Source organism: Hippocampus bargibanti, linkage group LG06 (genome assembly GCF_051943395.1).
Source record: "Hippocampus bargibanti isolate YZ-2025 linkage group LG06, ASM5194339v1, whole genome shotgun sequence".
In the NCBI taxonomy this organism is placed as follows: domain Eukaryota; kingdom Metazoa; phylum Chordata; class Actinopteri; order Syngnathiformes; family Syngnathidae; genus Hippocampus; species Hippocampus bargibanti.
In genome coordinates this window covers 30,044,586-30,064,169 of record NC_142739.1, presented here as the reverse complement: position 1 = coordinate 30,064,169, position 19,584 = coordinate 30,044,586, and the positions used below count along the sequence as shown (strand labels likewise).

The window sequence follows — 19,584 nt, the reverse complement described above, 5'->3', positions numbered from 1 at the left end:
TGCGAAAATATTATTTTATGTTTGTGCCTGAAAACTTTCACCGTTATCTTGATGATATTATCGTGTATTTTATTTCTTATTAATTAACATGTAGCCCTGTTTTGTTGTTTCGTGTCATTTCCGCGTCAGCCGCTGTGTTGTACATCTTTAACCTAAGGTGTATTTAGGCGTGAGAGCGAGTCAAACTAAACAAGTTAAAGATTTCGGACTGCAGTCTACCCTTTCATTGAAAAGTTTTACCAAACGCTTAAAATTCTCTTTTTTGTCGACCGAAACAAATGAGCACTACATTACCCAGAACCCCTCACGGCATGGCCATCTTAAGGTCAAGGTTGAGTTTGGGCGAACCTGCATCGAAAAGGTACGTAATGGAGCGAACATATGATTTTATGTTTGTCCCTTAAAACTTTCAAAGTTGTCTTGACGATATTGTCGTGTATTTTATGCCTCATTAATAATGGCGTAGCCCTGTTGTGTTTCGTACCACTTCCGCGTTAACGTGCACGTTGTATTTAGCCCGAGGTGTGTCAGTTTCAACGTGGGAGGGAAGTCCAACTAAACAAGTTCAAGACTGTGAGTCGGCATTTTACCAAGTCTTATCTTTTAAATAGACAGCATGGCGTCGGAATGTACGGGAGATTTCTCAACCACGAAGAATGCTTTACAAGGAGACAGAAGCAAAGCAAAATGTCCAGCAGACACAGACCATGTCAAAACAGGTAAAGTAATTCATTTCATTCAGGGACAATTCTTCAGAGGTGAGGGAAACTACTCACATGTTAAGTAGGAAGACAGATATTTGTGGGAAAATGCCCTGATTAAAGTAAAAGTACTGTAGTAAAAAAATACAAACTGGAAATGAATTTCCATTTCATATGATACCCATTTCGGTCGACTTCAGCAGCATACAAAATGGTTGACCTCTTGTGAAATGAAAAAAAAAACCCAAAAACATGAAGGAAATAAAGTGTACAAAAATAATCAGAAAATGATTTCGACCATGTGTACTTTTTTCATAATAATATTCGTTATGGCTTCATGTATGCTGGCCTATATTGAAATCTCGAGAACATATTTTGATATTAAATTACAGTAAAGTCTCGTTATATCGATATCGGATATATCGATAGTCCCGGTTATATCGATACTATTTCTATGCACGCACGGAGAAAATTACATGCAAACAGGGTCGGATATATCGATAGTCCCGGTGATATCGATATTTTTTCGGACTCCCTTGAATATCGATATAACGAGACTTTACTGTACTTTACTCTGGCAAACAGGCATGGATATTATAATAACAATACATTTCATTTATAAGCGCCTTTCAAAACTCTCAAGGTCATTTTTCAGTCACAGGATATGTTTTTCTGTGTGTGAGCAGTGGTAGCCTCACACGTCAGCGTTTACTCAACCCTGAAGTAAAATAGATAGAAAGCTAGCTAGCTAATATATAGCCAATAGATAGCTAAGATAGGCAGCTAGCTAGGTAGCGAGATAGCCGTATAACTAATACTGTAGATAGCCAGCTAGATAGTTAGCGAGCCAGCCACATAGCTAAAAGATAGCAAATTGATAGGCAGCTAGGTAGCTAGCTCGATAAGCAGCTGGGTAGCCAGCTCGATAGCCAGTCAGGTAGTAACAACAATAATACTAATAGTAATACAGTAAAGTCTCGTTATATCGATATCGGATATATCGATAGTCCCGGTTATATCGATACTATTTCTATGCACGCATGGAGAAAATTACATGCAAACAGGGTCGGATATATCGATAGTCCCGGTTATATCGATATTTTTTCGGACTCCCTTGAATATCGATATAACGACACTTTACTGTAGTAGTAATAGTAATAGTAATAATAATAGTAGCAGTAATAATAGTAGTCGTCATAATAGTATTAATAATAGTAGTAATAAAAAGTAATAATAATAATAGTAGTAATAATTATAATAGTAGTAGTAGTAATAATAATAATAATCATAATAATAGTAATAATAATAATAGTAATAAAATAATAGTAATAATAATAATAATAATAATAGTAGTAATAGTAACAGTAACAATAATCTACTAATAACATACAAATAATAATCTACTGATAATAATAATATATTATGCGATCCATAATTTATTTCCAAACATTTTTTTATACAGATTTTACGTTCAGATCCCGATATGCAAAATTCTCTGTCTGTCGATATTTTACAAGGTAAATCACAGCAAACATTTTCCCTTCCCGTCGTTGGGAGTGCTGGCTGGAATTTGGAAGTGAATCAGCAATCTCATGTGTTGATATAACATGAGATAACATTAAAAAAAAAAGACAACCCAACCAAGGCGTCTCCTCATTTTACGCAGAATAACTTGATAGTTCGGTGAACTTTTCACCTTTTCAAAAATGGATTCAAGTCGTGGTTCATGTTCACCTTTTCTCTGGAACTTGCTTGCCAGTATTTATGCGCCATGTACTGTACTTTAATTGTTTCCAGGCAGGCTTGTCTGATCGTGACGTCATAGATGACATCTTTCGCCAGACGTCGTACCAGTCTCTTGCATTAGTATAGCAATAATACGCCCTATTCTTTTATCTGTTTGATTTATGTTTTCATCTGGACATGATCGTAAAATTGGGGCCTTTTCGTTTGAACCCAAACATTTGATTGAGACGTAAGCTTTCATGAAATGGTCTTGCCGACCTCTTTGGCGACGGAAAACTAATTTGGCGTATCGGGATATGAACTTTATAAATAAAATGTTTGGAAATAAATTCTGGGTCGCATAATATATTGTTATTATTGGATTCGTCTCGCAGTGGAGAAATTGACATTTAACAGCAGCAAAGTGAGGAAAGGAAAGAAAGAAGTAGAAAAACAAAATAGAGGAGCTGTTGGAAAGGCAGCCACTCTCGCGGTGTAATCTTGAAGTCAAAAAAACGAAATCACAAATAACATGACAACACAAAGACACTGAGTCATTCATTCTTCAGCACTTGCTGTACTCTCTTTGTGACATGAAGCAGTACTAGATTATAGATATTATCAATATATTATTATTTGTATGTTGTTAGTATATTGTTATTATTACTGTTTTTATTGTATTATTATGGTTATCATTATTATTATTATGGTTATTATGATTATTATCATTACTACCTGGCTGGCTATCTAGCTAGCTACCTAGCTGGCTATCAAATTGCTATCTATTAGCTATCTGGCTGGCTCGCTAACTATCTAGCTGGCTATCTATGAGTTATATGGCTATCTAGCTACCTAGCTAGCTGTCTATCTATTAGCTATCTATTGGCTATCTATTAGCTAGCTAGCTTTCTATTTATTTGAGTTACCTGCGGGTTGAGTGAACAGTGGCACATGTGGCTGCCGCTGCTCACCCAGAGAAAAACTTATCCAGTGACTGAAAAGTGACCTTGAGAGTTTTGAAAGAAGTAAATGAAATTTATTATTATTATTATTATTATGATAAAAAAACACAAACAAGTGGAAATGCAAACAGTTTAGGACTAAAATGTATTATTATTATTATTAGCTATTAGTCTGCTAGCTTTCTATTTGTGTGTGGCTGCCGCTGCTCACCCACAGCAAAACCTATCATGTAACTGAAAAGTGACCTTGAGAGTTTTGAAAGGCGCTTATAAAATAAATGTTTTATGATGATGATGATGATGATGATGATGATTAATTTTTATTGATTAGGAAAGACACATTTGTTTTTACCACAGGTGTAACCAACATGAAAACCAGAGAGCAAAAACATCAGGAATGTTTTTTTGTTTTTTTTACTCATTATTTTTTTTCCCAAGTTGAACGAGTTATGTTTCTAAAAAATGTCTCTTTTCCTCGAACAGCTCTGACAAATGAGAAAGGAGACGACGTGTGCCCGTTCTTCCTGGAGAGAAAATGCCACTTTGGTGACAGATGTCGTATGGCTCACGGTTCAATCTGCGAAGTCGCCAGCATGTCTGTGTAAGACGAACAAATGTGTTCAATGTACAGGTAACATCCGATTTACGACCGACGCGAGGGAAGCCGTGCGTATTTGGGTCAGCAGAAAGCACCGACGCAGTAATAAAGATCGATAATACGAAATATAAAATGATTAAAATGACACTAAAAGTTGTAAGATTTACAAATGAACTGTCAACATTTTGGTATATAATAGTATTCAATAGAAAACGTTGCTTAAAAAACATCGTATACTAACTATCCTGTCTTAGAAACCTTGCGTCAGCCATTTTGAATGAATTTCGATTTACGACCGTTTGACTTACGACCGTTTTACCGGAACGTAACCCGGTTGTAACTCGGATGTTACCTGTATTCAAAATTGTTCAACTGTTGCAAGATTTCGCACCGATTCTTGTGTTTTGACGTTGATCTTGATTTCTTTATTTATTTTTGTTCTTTGTAGTGACCCAGGAGCAGCGAATGGAGACGCAATTCTTCCAGACCAGGAGGACAAACCCGATGAAGAAGACCAGAAGAAGAAAGCTAATCGAAACAAAATGGCCAAACCGAAAGAAAATGAAGCAAAAGGTCACTTTTTTAAAAATGTTTCCTATCACAAGCATGTTGAAATTCTCTCCGATCACAAATAACATCTCCTCAATAACATCCCCCTCAGACGTCAATAAAAAGCCTCGCATGCGAACAGCCGACGACGTGATCTCCCGGATCCTTTGGGACCCCTCGGCGGACGCGTCCCAATTCGTGGTGGGCTACGTGGACCGTTTCCTGGGCGTGTTGGAGCGGCCATTTTGCGATTTTAACTGGGACAGCAACCCGTGCGACTGCGACTACACCACAGAACTGGCCCTCCCCAGACATAGGATCCAGTACTTCACGTATAAAGGGCACCGGGTCTGGGACCGCCACAGCAGGACCGACAGGGTGTTTGGTTCCACTGGTCAATCTTTGGCTCCCCCCTTTGGAGGGGAAGAGGAAGTCAGAGGTAAGCCAGGATCGGAGGAAACTTCAATTGCTCCACTTTTAAAGAGTAAATACCGTATTTTCCGGTGTGTAAGGTGCACCCAAAAGCCTTGATTTCCTACCAAAGATGACCCCGTATACGCCTTATACGTCGGCGTGCCTCATATGTGAAGTCTTATTGAGCCACAACAGGTCCCGAAATTAACCCCCGTCCTTGTAGAAAAAGTAGTGCGTGACCCCACCCTCTACCGTAGCGCCTTATATTTGAAAAACTTTTAAATATGTATATATTATATTTAGAAAACGTTTTTTCAATCATTGGGAGTGCGCCTTATACTCTGGTGCACCTTATACACCAGAAAATACACTATTTCCAATCAAACCAGGAAATTGCGTGGTTGAGTAATGGATCAAAATCCAATTGCGTACTTTTTTTTTTCACGTTTTTTCATTGTGGTTCAAACATTTTTGTATTTTGTATTTTTGAATTGCACATTTTCCTTGAAAATTTTCAGATAAAATTAAAATGTTTGCAAATTTAACAAATTCTTCTATAGTTCTACACTTATCAATAATATTAATAATAAATACGTATGTCAAATGTCTTGGAAAATGGGGAGGTTTCACATGACCCAAATTCTCAGATTTTTATATTATATATTATTGTTATTATATTTGGAAAACTTTTTTCATTCATGACCAAAATATACCATTTATCTGGCGTGCGCCCTATACTCGGTCCGCCATTGCCATAATTACCGTATTTTCCGGTGTATAAGGCGCACCCACAATGAATGGAATATTTTCAAACTTTTTCCATGAATAAGGCGCACCTTCAATGAATGAAAAAAGTTTTCCAAATATAATAGATAAATATATAAGCGTTTTCCAAATATCAGGCACACCACATTATAAGGCGCTACAGTAGAGGCTTCTAAAAATGGGGCGCAATGGAATAGGTGGCTGCTGACAGTCAATATTAATTCACATATAAGGTGCAGGGTAATCTTTTAAAGAAAATCAAGGCATTTGGGTGTGCGTTATACACTGCAAAATACGGTATGAGTTTTTTTTGGGGTTGGGTTTTGGGTCGACACAATGTCTGATGACCAAGACCAACAATCTCTGCTCAATGACTGTAATGCGCTTTACTTTGGAGTCAACCAATCCTCCATGAAGCATCTCCAGCTGGTCCAGAATGCTGCTGCTTGCCTCTTGACTGATACTCGTAAGAGGGAGCATACAACTCATACTCTGGCATCCTTTCACTGGCTCCATAGACATTTTAGAGTTATTTTCAAGATCTTATTATTTGTCTTCTGATCTTTAAATGGGGCTTTCTGCTATCTTTGTGACTGCTTTATTTCCTGTATATGATACCTAACTATAGCGTCAACTGTTGTTTAAGCGCTATATAAATCAATCTGTACTGTATTGTAACAAACGAAATTGACTTTTCAATCACCTAGAAACAGCAAGAGAGCAACCACCCTCTTCGAGAATGGAGTGTAGCCACGGCGAGAAGGCAAATCCGCAGGATGACGAGCGCGGCGAGATGAACGCTAGCACCTTTGAGTCAGCGCAAGACGGTCAGGCGTCGACAAACGTTGCGGAGGAGGTTCCGAATAGGTCTGCTTTTCATCTACGCCGCTCTGGAAAAATGGATGACAAATCCTTATCCAACTCCCTTTTGCCTCGTCTTTTTGCACACAGCGCCAAGTTAAAAGTCCCTCAATGAATTTTTGGCTTTTGTGAAACTGCGGACACACACATGGGTTCGTATTTCATTGTGGATGTTATGCAATGTGGAAAACAACCAGAATGTTGAAGGTAGAGGGTGGGGTGGGGGTGTAAAAAAATTGTATCTCCTCTTTTATTTGGTCCACGAAATGTGTTTGGAAATCCTCCACCAGCACAAAAGTGCAGTAACCGGCAAGAAGTCAAACTCTTGTTATGTAACAAGCACATCGCCTGGCTTTGCTCCGAATTGTGAAGTCTTGCATACCCCCCCGAGTGGCTCTCTTGACTGATCCGATGTTCTATTCTTCGTTTTAGCGAAAAGGACCAGGCACATCAAGGAGGACAGAATTTGATAGATGAAGAAAGTTTGGAAGGGCATAATACCGTGGTAGGTAGATAGCCTTTGGCCTACTTGGGTCTCATATCCAGCTGGGAACAGTCGAAAAGATGTCCGCCCTCCCCACACCCCTTTTAACTCATTGACTGCCAGACGATGTACAAAAATGTGTCCACTCCAGCGCCAGGGTTTTTGTCATTGTCAGTCGAATTCCAGGACCCACCGAATATTGAGTTTTAGGACGACATCAACATTCAATGCAGTGTCATAAACCCTATACTCTCCTCTTTCATCGGAAAAAAAAGTTAATTCCCAAGTCTTATGAGTCTTGAGTTATCACAGGTGCAAATGGGGGTGGCTGGACAAAAGGCAAATGCTGCCCCCTTGTGGAAGGGAGAAAACATGGCCAAGAGGGCTTGCCAGCACTTTATCAGGAATTAGTTTGTTTTTGTTTTTTCTTGCTTGGGTGCTGATAAAGCGCTGGCCAGACCTCTGGTGATGTTTTTTCCCTTCCACAGGGGGCAGCGTTTTCCATGTTAGCGCTTTGTTCCTATAGCTGTTTTTAAAGCCCTCTAGAAATCAATATGCATTGTATTTTGGACATCTGCCCTCATTTCAAGCTCATATAACTCCAGACTCATATCATTTAGAAATGAACTCTTTTTGTCTGATGAAAGTAGAGAGTCTAAGGTTTCTAACGCTGCATTGAATGTTTATGTCGTACTAAAACTCAATATTCTGTGGGTCCTGGAACAAAAATTCAAGTGACAATGACAAAAACCCTGGCACGGGAATGGACACATTTTTGCACATGTGAATGAGTTAATGTTCTGAATGTGTATAATCTATATACAAGTAACATCCGACTTACGACTGGCTTGACTTACAACCACACGGACCTACGACCATGACCTCCAGATCCTATTTCATAAATTTTAATTCTACGACTAGCACCGCAACGCGCTAGCAGGCCGGCAATGTGTCCGACAATTTTGGCCAGGCAGCCAGCATCTCACTCTCGCACAGCAATCGACTGCGTGATGGCACCAGAGCAGGGAGTGTACGAGTCATTTAGCCTCAGAGTCTCTATTCAACATTTTGAATGGATTTCGACTTACAACCATTTTGACTTACGACCGTTTGGTCGGAACGGAACTCGGTCGTAAGTCGGATGTTCCCTGTATTTACCTAAACGGGTAGTATCTCGATAAGTCCAGTGCATCCTTTCCATGTCGTTGTTTCAGCCTGCGAATCTCTCGACCCCTCAGAGCGACGATAGCCGTGGCCGCCGCCCCCCTAAAAAAAGAGCCACCCACTTCATCGCGTTCCGGGCCAACACTCCCGCCATCCTGGCGTCTTTCCAGCAACTCCGCGACGAGGTCATCGGCCTTCTCCCGTCGTCCGCCCCCCACTGGCAGGCCTCGGCCGGCCTCCACGTCACCCTGTGCCTCCTGGTGCTGCAGGGTCCCGCCCAAGTGGAGGCGGCGGCGGAGATCCTTCGCCGTTTCGCCCTCCTGGACCGCAACCCCCCCGTGGCGGTGGGCTTCCCCGTCAAGCTGAAGCATTTCAGCGGCAGGGTGCTGTACCTGAGCCCCCAGCCTCAGCTCGGCCTCCAGCAGCTCAACGCCGGCCTGCAGGAAGCCTACAGGAGCGAGGGCCTGCTCCACAGGGACTCGTACAACCCTCGCTATCATCTAACCCTGGCCAAGGTCACCGACAAGGACGGCGAGCGCGTCTTCGACGGCGCCGGCGACCTGAAGGTGGGCAAAGGTTTACATTTCGGCCGTTTGCCCGTCAACTGCTTGCACCTCTGCGTCGTCGGGGGCGCCGAGGTCGATGGGTTTTATGAGACGGTGTGTACGGTAAGTCTGCGATAATTCGGATTTTACGCGCTCGGGATTCTTTGCAATAGATCAGGGGTGTCAAACGTATTTTTCCCGCTGCTTTTTGGCCGCTGCTCACACGCAGAAAAAATATCCTGTGACTGTAAAGTGTCCTTGAGGGTTTTGAAAGGCGCTTCTAAATGAAATTTATGATTATTATACAGTAGAGGGTCGGGTTACACAATACTTCTACAACAGGAAATGGAGTCGGTGGCTGCTGACAGTCGTCGCCAAAACTGTTGTGGCTCAATATTACTTCACATATAAGGCGATTTATTTTTTGAAGAAAATCAAGGCTTTAGGGTGCACCTTATACACCGGAAAATATTCTGGTTTTCAAATGTAATGTCAAAAATCATGACGGTTATTGTGGTTTACATGCAAAAATTTAACATTTTGGTTCAACATCATGGCACTTGACATGCTTGATTTGCTTTCGCGGGCCGAGTAAAATGAAGTGGCGGGCCAGATTTGGCCCCCGGGCCTTCACTTTGAGATCTGTGATATATAGGCATTTTTTTTTGCTTGAAAAGCCACATTGTACTTCCGGTTTCCTCTTGCGGGGTGCGTTATGAATTTGGGGAAGCCATTAGAATGTTTCATCCCCGAAAAATATTACGTATAGAGTCCACAACAAATTGATGAATAACTAGTTTTCAAATTTTAAGTAAAAACTAATTTTTATTGTGGTTTACAAATGGACAATTTGACATTTTGGTTTCAACTTTAGCAAGCATCATGGCACTCAACATCCCAGATTTGCTTTTGCGGGCCGAATAAAATGATGCGGTGTGCCAGATTTGGCCCCCGGGCCTTGACTTTGATACCAGTGCATTAGATTATGAATTTGCTCATATCTGCATTTTTCTCTGTGTATGTACGTTATAAAAAAGCTATTTAACGCCAGGTACAAGAATTTAGGGCTTATCATTGAGTATATATCTCGAATAAAACATATTTTGGCATTTCCTTTCTTAATGATTTTTAACTGTTTTTATAAAGCTTTAATGAATGCGAATAGGGAGAAACGAGAGTTTATTAATCAGCACTTATGTTCAGGTGATCAATTGTACAGTGACTTGATGTTTATTTTCATCACAACTTCATCGGAATCGGAGATTTTTTTTAGTATATTTTGATGACTTTGAATGTTTACACAACTGCCTTAACGTATGGAGTCAAACTTGAACTGTGTGTGGGATAGAAAGTGGACTACGGACATCTTAACGAGATGTATGACAAAAAAAAAAAAAACGTTATATCGATATTCAAGGGAGTCCGAAACAATATCGATATAACCGGGACTATCGATATATCCGACCCTGTTTTCATGTAATTTTCTCCGTGCGTGCATAGAAATAGTATCGATATAACCGGGACTATCGATATATCCGATATCGATATAACGAGACTTTACTGTATTTAAAAAAAATATACATATACAGGTAACATCCGACTTACGACCAAGTGGTGGTAAGTCGAAATCCATTCAAAATGTTGAATAGAGACTCGGACGCTAAATGACTCGCAAACTCCCCCTCTTAAAATGTTAAAAATAGGGTCTGGAGGTCATGGTCGCAAGTACGGGTGGTCGTAAATCGAGCCGGTCGTAAGTCGGATGTTACCTGTAGTGGGATTTTTTTTTTTGTTCCTGTTCCTTGTGAAGAAAAAAAAAACATTAAAGGGAGGCACAAAACAGCCGAACAGTGGAAATATGAAATAAAATGATTGCTCCTACTCACGTTGTTGTTTTCGTTAGTATAAATGCAACTTAACTCATTCACCGCCAGACGATGTCCAAAAATGTGTTAACTCCAGTGCCAGGGTTTTGGTCATTGTCACTCCAATTGCAGGTCCCACAGACTATTTACTTTTAGGACTATATAAACATTCAATACAGCGTTAGAAACCTTAGTCTCACTTCTTTAACCAGAAAAAAAAGAGTTAATTCCTAAGTTATATGGGTCCGGAGTTATCTGAGCTTAAAATGGGGGCGGATGTACAAAATAGAATGCATTACATATTGCTTTATATGGCGCTTTAACAACAGCTGAAGCTGGAACAAAGCACTAATATGGAAAAAAGGGGAAATGCTGCCCTCTTGTGGAAAAATAAACATTGTCAGATGCCATGGCCAACGCTTTATCGGCACTCAAGCAGGAAAAAAACAAAACCCGAACAAATTCCGGAATGGCGCTCGACGTCATAATTTCAATTCCCAAATAAATTATTGAATAAGTTAAAAAAGGTTGGACAGCTCCAAAGCTAGCAAAAATAGCAAATCATGAGGTTATCATAGAATATACAGTGACACCTCAGCTTACGAACTTAATCGGTTCCCAGAAAGTGTGTGTAAGGTGAAAAGTTTGTCTTCCAAACATTTTTTTTCCATAAGACGCCATTAAAATGAGAATAATTCGTTTCCGGGTCCCCATAAAACATAATTTTCCACGGAATAAGCCTTAAAACTCCACACAATATACCTTATTTTATGTATAATAAATGTGCTACTGTATTATAATTAAATAAATAAACTACAGTATAATAAAGTGGTTTTATTTACCTTTGTGATGGTCGTTAATGTAGTCGCCTCTTGATGATATCCAAGTGAAGTTTTTGTTGCCGCTTTTTCTCGGCGATAATGCCCTCACTCGCACTGTCCCCTGCTAGCTGCTTTTCCTTAATCCAAATCAACAGAAGTTTTTCAACCACTTCTACTGCCTGAGACCGTTGCTTAGATAACACAGAAACACCCTTAGCCACATGTAACAATGGTCGACTTAGCATACTGGTACTGGGCCCGCGGGCCGTAGTTTGCCCATGGTATAAAATGTTCGTGGTCCTCACAAGACTAGTCATACAATCTCACACACACACACACACACACACACACACACACACACACACACACACACACACACACACACACACACACATAAAAAGGGGGCCAGGGGGGCTCCATATGAGTCAGTGGGCACGCTCTGTTTCTCGCTACTGTTTGTCCCCTCACTGGAATGACCTCCCTTCCCCCCCCTCTGTCTTTCAGTGACACGGAAAACAAGCGCACCCCCCTGCCCCCTCCCCCCAATTCTACCAAATGATCACATCATCCACATGGTCACATGTTCTCCTCCACGCCAAAATGGCGTTCTTGTTTTCCCCTCCGTCGCCTCTGCATCACTGCCTGGGAATCCCCCCCCCCCCACACAATTCTTCACCGCCTTTGCATTCAGCAAAGTGCTTAGCCGCCACTTACACTCATTTAATGTGCATCTCTTGAGTGCATCCCCCCTTCCCTCTTATGGCCTCCATGACGCCGTTTTGCATCTGGCATGTGAGCGGATTGCTAAAACGCTCCGGCGCTTTTCCCCCTGCTGTAATCTGCTAAAGCTTCATTCCGCCGCTGCTCCGGATGGAGATGGGTCAGGTTGATGTAAAGTAGGGGGGGGGGGTTGAGAAGCGGTCAAACCTCCCCTCCCCCATCCCCGTTAACAGATTAATTATCTATGGAAGACATCATGTCGGGCGTTAAAATGCGGAGGGCGACAGTGAAATGATGAAAAGTCAACGAGGGGTGTCTTCTCAATTTTAATCGCCCCTCCTCTGCTCTCAACAGGGGAAGATCTCTCTCTCTCTCTCTCTCTCTCTCTCTCTCTCTCTCTCTCTCTCTCTCTCTCTCTCACCCTAGCTCTCTCTTTCTCTGTCTCTCTCACTCACCCTCTCTCTCGCTCCCCCTATTTCTCTCATGCTCAGCTGATCTCTCTCTCATTCTCTCATTCTCTCATTTTCTCTCTCTCTCTCTCACTGTCTCTCGCTTGCCCTATCTCTCTCATTCTCTCTTGCTTGCTCGCCCTATCACTCTCTATCTCTCTCACTCACCACCATTCTCTCTCTCTCTCTTTCTCTGTCTCTCTCACTTGCCCTATCTCTCGCTCGCCCTATTTCTCACCCTCTCACTCACCTTCTCTCTCATTCTCTATCTCTGTCTCTCTCACTCACCCTCTCTCTCTCTCTCTCTCTCTCTCTCTCTCTCTCTCTCTCTCTCTCTCTCTCTCTCTCTCTCTCTCTCTCTCTCTCACTCACTCACTCACCCTCTCTCACGCTTTCTCTCTCTCTCTCACTGACTCTCACTCACCCTCTCTCTCTCTCTCACACACGCTCTCTCTCTCTCTCACGCTTTCTCTCTCTCTCTCACTGACTCTCACTCACCCTCGCTCTCTCTTTCTCTCTCTCTCTCTCTCTCTCTCTCTCTCTCTCTCTCTCTCTCTCTCTCTCTCTCTCTCTCTCTCTCTATCATCTCTCTCTCTCTCTCTCTCTCTCTCTCTCTCTCTCTCTCTCTCTCTCTCTCTCTCTCTCTCTCTCTCTCTCTCTCTCTCTCTCACACACACACACACTTTGTCTCTAACTCACCCTGTCTGTCTCTCTGTCTGACTCACCCTATATTTCTCTCTCACTTGCCCCATTTCTCTCTGTCTCTCTCTCTCTCGCTCACCCTCTCTCTCTCTTATTTTCTCTCTCTCACTCGCCCTCTCTCATTCCCTCTCTATTTCTCTCTCTCTCTAACTCACCCTATCTCCCTCTCGCTCGCTCTATCTCTCGCTCTCTCTTGTTCTCTCTCTCTCTCTCTCTCTCTCTCTCTCTCTCTCTCTCTCGCTCGTCCTCTCACTCTCTGTCTCGCTCGCCCCCCCCCCACTCGCTCTCTGGCTCTCGCCCTCACTGCCGAGAGCTCCTCTCCCATCCTCTCCCGTCCATCCGTCAACACGAGCGTCTCTCGACCGTCACCCGACAAGCATCCAATTATTGTCGCTTTAATATTTCAACAGCTGCCCAAGAATTACTCGCTCTCCCGCCACCTTCTGCCATATTTTAATTTTAATGTACTTTTTTTTTTAATGATTCTTTGGCATGACCACCCAGCATTTTTTGTTTTTAAATCTCACCAGCAGGATGTTTTTTGCAGGCGTTGATTGCTGGCTGTATACGCCGTTGAGGGGGTAAATAATTTCACGCGAGGCGGCGAGAAACGGCACAAGGCAAAAAAGAAGCTTCCAACGCAGCTGTCAGAGGTAAGAAATTGAGCCATCTTTACTGTCATATTTTTTTATTGAATAGCTTTTTGTGTCTGATAGTGACGCTAAAATGACCATCCGGTGCAGTCATGCACATTTGAATGCACGCTTGCTGATGTCACTCGCAATGGGATGCAGCAAATGCTGCATCGATGCCGATGCCTTCATTCTATCCATTCCATCTATTTTGGTGTCTACCGTATGGTTCACTTGTGCGCCGATTTGCAGCCCGATTGGCATCCACTTGGTCACCGCGCTCGCTTTTTCACCTTCGGTCAGCTGCACTTGACTGTCAGGAGTGGACGTTAACTCATTCACTGCCATTCCCAAATTTGTTCAGGTTTTGTTTTTTTTTCATGCTCCGGTGCCGATAAAGCGCTGGTCATGGCCTCTGGCAATGTTTTTTAATGTTGACTTAATTTCCCTTAGAAAATCAAAATACTGGTGATGCTTATCCTTTCGAAATGGAAATTGAAATCAAACAAAAATATCAAATCAATGGGTTATTAAAGATGCAATATAATTAACATCAAAAAATATTGATTATACGCTCATTGACTGCCATTCCAGAATTGATTCGGGAATTGAAAATAGGACGTAGAGCGCCATTCCCGAATTTGTTCGGGTGTTGGTTTTTATTCATGCTTGGGTGCTGATAAAGCGCTTGCCATGGCCTCTGGCATTGTTTTTACCCTTCCACCAGGGGGCATCATTTCCCTTTTCTCCATGTTAGCGCTTTTTTTCCAGCTATGGGGTACAAAAACAATACATCCATATTGATTTATACAGCGCTTTAAAAAAGCTGAAGCTGGAACAAAGCGCTAAAATGGAAAACAAGGGAAAAACATAGCTAGAGGTCTGGCCATCGCTTTATCGGCATCCAAGCAAGAAAAAAATAAACCCAAACAAATTCGGGAATGCCAGCGAATGAGTTAATAAGTTGATATGGGGCAACAATGTGATTTGTAACAGTTCTCGTGCGGCCCGCTAGCGAGCTTTTAATTTTTCGTTAAATTATTATTATTATAAGGCAATTGTCACGTGGTCTCACTATTTGGCTGAATTCAAACTTTATATCTGGGACGGTTCAATATGTCAACACAAAGACGCGCTGTGCGGATCAGCGGGGAGGCTGAAAAGCATTCTGGGTCGGAAAATAGACGCTTGTACCCAATGCACAATGGCCGCCTTGAATGCTTCGATCCAACATTTAGCTTCAAGTATTGAAGCTTGCGTGCACGCTTTGTACCGTCACCCAAAATGCGCCTTTTCATATACACGTGCGGCGACGCTGGTATCAGCCGCCGACCAGGCTGGGGTCTCATCCAGTGTCGTCGTCCCCCCCTTGTTTCTTCCCTGTATCGGATCCCAGTGTGTGTTTTGGCTAACCGGATTTGCCTTTTGTCTTGAGCCTACTTTCCAACCCGCTTTCAAAGACAGCAAATACCGAGCAGTCGTCAAGAAGAGGAGCCCAAAAGTTGCCTTCTGGCATGGCGCTGCGGTTATGTAACATCGTGTTCATCCTCGTGTTCATGCATTTATGATGGCCTCTTCGAAGACCCCGTATAGCCCCCTATATGAGACACGCTAGTCCACATGGCATACAGTCTGTGCAAAAAAAAACAAAAAACAAAATACTTGCAAAATCTGTCACGCTTTTCGCACTCCAACCCTCCCCCCCAAAAAATGTGTGTATATATGTGTGTATGTGTATATGTATATGTGTGTGTGTGTGTGTGTGTGTGTGTGTGTGTGTGTGTGTGTGTGTGTGTGTGTGTGTGTGTGTGTGTGCGTGTATATACGTGTGTACGTATGTATATGTATATATAATATATATATGTATAGTATATATATATATATATATATATATGTATACATATGTATATATGTGTGTGTGTGTGTGCAGTATATATGTGTGTGCACAGTATGTATATCGTATAGTATATGCACAGTATGTATGTGTATATGCACATGTATTTATGTATAAATATGTATATACGTATATACTATATATGTATGTATGCACTGTACTGTATGTATGTATTTATAAAATTTGTATATGTAAATATGTATATGTACATATATGGATATGTCGGATATATCGATATATCCTGGTTATATCGATATTATTACATCGGACTCCCTTATATAATATATATATATAATATATATATATATATATTACATACATGTGTGTATAAATAAATGTGTGTGTGTGCACTGTGTGGTATATAAATTGAATTTGAGTTCCCCTTTCAAAAATAAAAAATATATTGGTATACCGCTACACATTTTAGGCTCCATTTATTCCCCTCTTTCAGTGTGTAGGAGGAGGGCATCCAGTGACGGTGGACAATGGCTGCCATGACGACGGTGCCCAGCTATAGCCCTTCGCTGTGGGTACGGATGTGTCACGCTCTCCCTCGGCTGGACCTCACCATGCAGATGAGGGACAACAACTTTGCCCCTGATAGCTGGGAGTACCAGCAGGTAGCAAACGCACACAATTGAATGTTACCGTCATCAAACTGCAGCAAAAACACAACATGTGTGGCGTGAGTGAAGGCCTAGCTAGTTATATGTTAGCTATCTATTAGCTAGTTAGCTTTCTATCGATTTGAGTTACTTCCGGGTTAAGTGAAGGCCTAGCTAGATATCTGTTAGCTATCTATTAGCTAGCTAGCTTTCTATCCGAGATACTTAGCGATCGAATTATCTGTCTATTAGCTAGCTAGCTTTCTATCTGAGTTACTTCCGGGTTGAATGAAGACCTAGCTAGTTATCTGTTAGCGATCTCTTAGCTAGTTAGCTTTCTATCGATTTGAGTTACTTCCGGGTTGAGTGAAGGCCTAGCTAGCTATCTGTTAGCTATCTATTAGCTAGCTAGCTTTCTATCCAAATTACTTCGCTATCAAATTAGCTGTCTATTAGCTAGCTAGCTTTCTATCTTAGTTACTTCCGGGTTGAGTGAAGACCTAGCTAGTTATCTTTTAGCTATCTATTAGCTAGTTAGCTTTCTATGTATTTGAGTTACTTCCGGGTTGAGTGAACGTGTGTGGCTGCCGCTACTTACCCACAGAAAAACTTATCCTGTGACTGTAAAGTGACCTTGAGAGTTTTGAAAGGCGCTTAGAAATGAAATGTATTATTATTATTATTGTTATGATTGTTATTATTATTATTATAACACAAAGTGACTTTAGAGGTCTTTTTTTTTAAACAACAGTTAAAAAGATTTGCCTCATACAAAAGTTCGCTAGCGTAATGTCAACACAGAATTCAAAACGCCATCGAAGGGCGTACAAAACTAGCATCCATGTCACGTTGTATTCTTAGCAACAGATGTTTGAACACAAACGGTGTAGCAGCACAGACAAAAAGAACAATACCTACAAGCATCTATTAAAAAAATACTACAACAACTCAGAAAGAGCTGCACATTGAATTAATCATGATGCGCCAACTCTTGAATTATTTACATTCTATTTTGAGTATGTTGTTTACGTTTATCAAAATACTATTCTGTAGAGTGCTATTTATTTTTCAAACACTGACCTACAACATCGTTATCCTTCCGAGAGATGCATATTATTATTATTATTATTATTATTATTATTATTATTATTATTTGTATATTTACATTAATTTTTAGTTGTTTATTTTTATTTATGTATTTATTTTTATTTTTTATTTTTATTTATTTATTTAGTTACATGTATTTTATTTATTTATTTTTGTATATTTATGTTCATTTATCTATTTATTTATTTATTTTTAATGCTTCACGAGGCAGTCATTTAGCTGCACGTGCTTCCGTGCTAGCAACTTGCACGTGAAAATCCCAATTGCCGCTAGCTGCGCGGCTGGGAATTTCTGCTCTTTGCTGTGCGTAATGGGAGAAAAAAAATAGATGAATAGATGGATATAAAGATATCTAGATAGCGAGATGGATAGATAGCGAGATGGATATAGCGAGAGATAGTGAGATGAATAGATAGGTACGTAGCGGGCTAGCTCGACGGCGAGATAGGTAGGTACGTAGCGGGCTAGCTCGACGGCGAGATAGGTAGGTACGTAGCGGGCTAGCTCGACGGCGAGATAGGTAGGTACGTAGCGGGCTAGCCCGACGGCGAGATAGGTAGGTACGTAGCGAGCTAGCCCGACGGCGCGATAGGTAGGTACGTAGCGAGCTAGCCCGACGGCGAGATAGGTAGGTACGTAGCGAGCTAGCCCGATTTGCGAGATAGGTAGGTGCGTAGCGAGCTAGCTAGCCCGATTAGCGAGATTAGGTGCGTAGCAAGCTAGCTAGCCCGATTAAAAAACAACTTCAAATGCTCCGAGAAGGCAAAGAGAAATGGGATGAGTAACGCAAGGATGTTGCTAAGGAGAAGTCCCGGGCTGGGTGGGGGGGGACGGGGGGCTCACATGGAGTCAGAGAGAGAGAGAGAGAGAGAGAGAGAGAGAGAGAGAGAGAGAGAGAGAGAGAGAGAGAGAGAGAGAGAGAGAGAGAGAGAGAGAGAGAGAGTCGCACTGAATGAGTTTAAGTAGGTCACAGATTATTAATAGAGATTCCAGCGCTGTGGATAGATAGAAAGAAACAAGAGGGGAGAGTTGGGGGGGGGGGGGTTGTACATGAGGAGGATGAGGCAGCAGGGATTGGTCGCAGTGACAGACGGCCAGATGGATGAGAGGATAATACCACGAGATGGGCACTGAAAAATGTATTTCAGTCATGTTGACTAGATGACATCAGATGCCTGATAGGGCTCGATGACATCATCCGGCGAGGGATGGAGGGTCACCGAACACTTTGACCGCATGTACCATGTGATTTTTGCTCAACTTCCTGTTTGCGCTCTTCTTCACTGGCTGAATTCCAACAATGACTCAGATGACACGAAACAACTTCAAATTTTAATTACAAGTGACTTTCTATCCCTAAATGTATTTTTCAAGCAAATTAAAAGTATATATCCAGTCAAACCTCGGTTTTCCACCAAAATCGAAACATTTCCCTCATGTCTATAAGATAATCAATAATCAACGTCTACTTTTTTTTAAATCGTTATTGAATTAAATTAAATTCCTGAATTGGATTTTAAGACTCCCCATACATACAGAAAATGATACACCGGAGACTCCCCACACAAGCTATTTAGCTAGCTCGCTATCTATCTATCAATCCATCTATCCATTGATAGATAGTGAGATCGGATCGATGGATGGATAGATTGATCCATCCATCGATCCTTCCATTTATCCATTGATCTATCCATTGATCTATCCATCGATCGATCCATCAATCTATCAATCCATCCATCCAGCGATCTATCCATTGATCCATCTATTGATCGATCACCCATCAATTGATCGATCACCCATCAATTGATCGATCACCCATCGATCGATCAATCTATCCATTGATCCATCCATCGATCGATCGATCGATCAATCTATCCATCCATCGATCGATTTATCAATCGATCCATCAATCTCGGTAGCTAGCTATTTGGCTACCTAGCTAGCTCGCTATCGAGGTATCGATCCACCGTTCGATCTAGGTAGCTAGCTATTTAGCTATCTAGCTAGATCGCTATCGATGT

At 41.6% G+C, this 19,584-nt stretch overlaps 2 protein-coding genes across 10 annotated transcripts in view; both read left to right on the top strand.

The window, feature by feature from the left end:
• Nucleotides 1-272: 272 nt before the first annotated feature.
• On the top strand, nt 273-11,187 carry leng9 (leukocyte receptor cluster (LRC) member 9). 5 transcript variants are annotated; one of them, XM_088997932.1, is made up of 8 exons: nt 273-361; nt 612-719; nt 3,872-3,989; nt 4,435-4,559; nt 4,648-4,974; nt 6,422-6,581; nt 7,008-7,080; nt 8,274-11,185. In XM_088997932.1, exons 2-8 carry the CDS (start codon nt 617-619, stop codon nt 8,904-8,906), a joined length of 1,539 nt encoding a protein of 512 aa, XP_088854058.1. In that variant the 5' UTR covers nt 273-361; nt 612-616; the 3' UTR covers nt 8,907-11,185. The 5 variants fall into 5 exon arrangements, with proteins under 5 accessions (XP_088854058.1, XP_088854061.1, XP_088854060.1 ...); XM_088997935.1 differs by lacking the exon at nt 273-361 and having other exon boundaries at nt 381-719; nt 8,298-8,408; nt 8,493-11,187; XM_088997934.1 differs by lacking the exon at nt 273-361 and having other exon boundaries at nt 381-719; nt 8,274-8,408; nt 8,493-11,187.
• Nucleotides 11,188-13,568: 2,381 nt separating this feature from the next.
• The window catches only part of ttyh1 (tweety family member 1), a 28,365-nt gene continuing 22,349 nt past the window's right edge, over nt 13,569-19,584 (top strand). Inside the window, exons 1-3 of one of the 5 annotated variants that reach the window (XM_088997927.1) lie at nt 13,569-13,789; nt 13,873-13,978; nt 16,303-16,471. In XM_088997927.1, the coding sequence (XP_088854053.1) occupies nt 16,337-16,471 (135 nt within the window). In that variant the 5' untranslated portion in view covers nt 13,569-13,789; nt 13,873-13,978; nt 16,303-16,336. Of the gene's footprint in view, nt 13,979-16,302; nt 16,472-19,584 lie in introns of all 5 variants that reach the window. The other 4 variants (XM_088997926.1, XM_088997928.1, XM_088997929.1 and 1 more) reach the window with 4 other exon arrangements.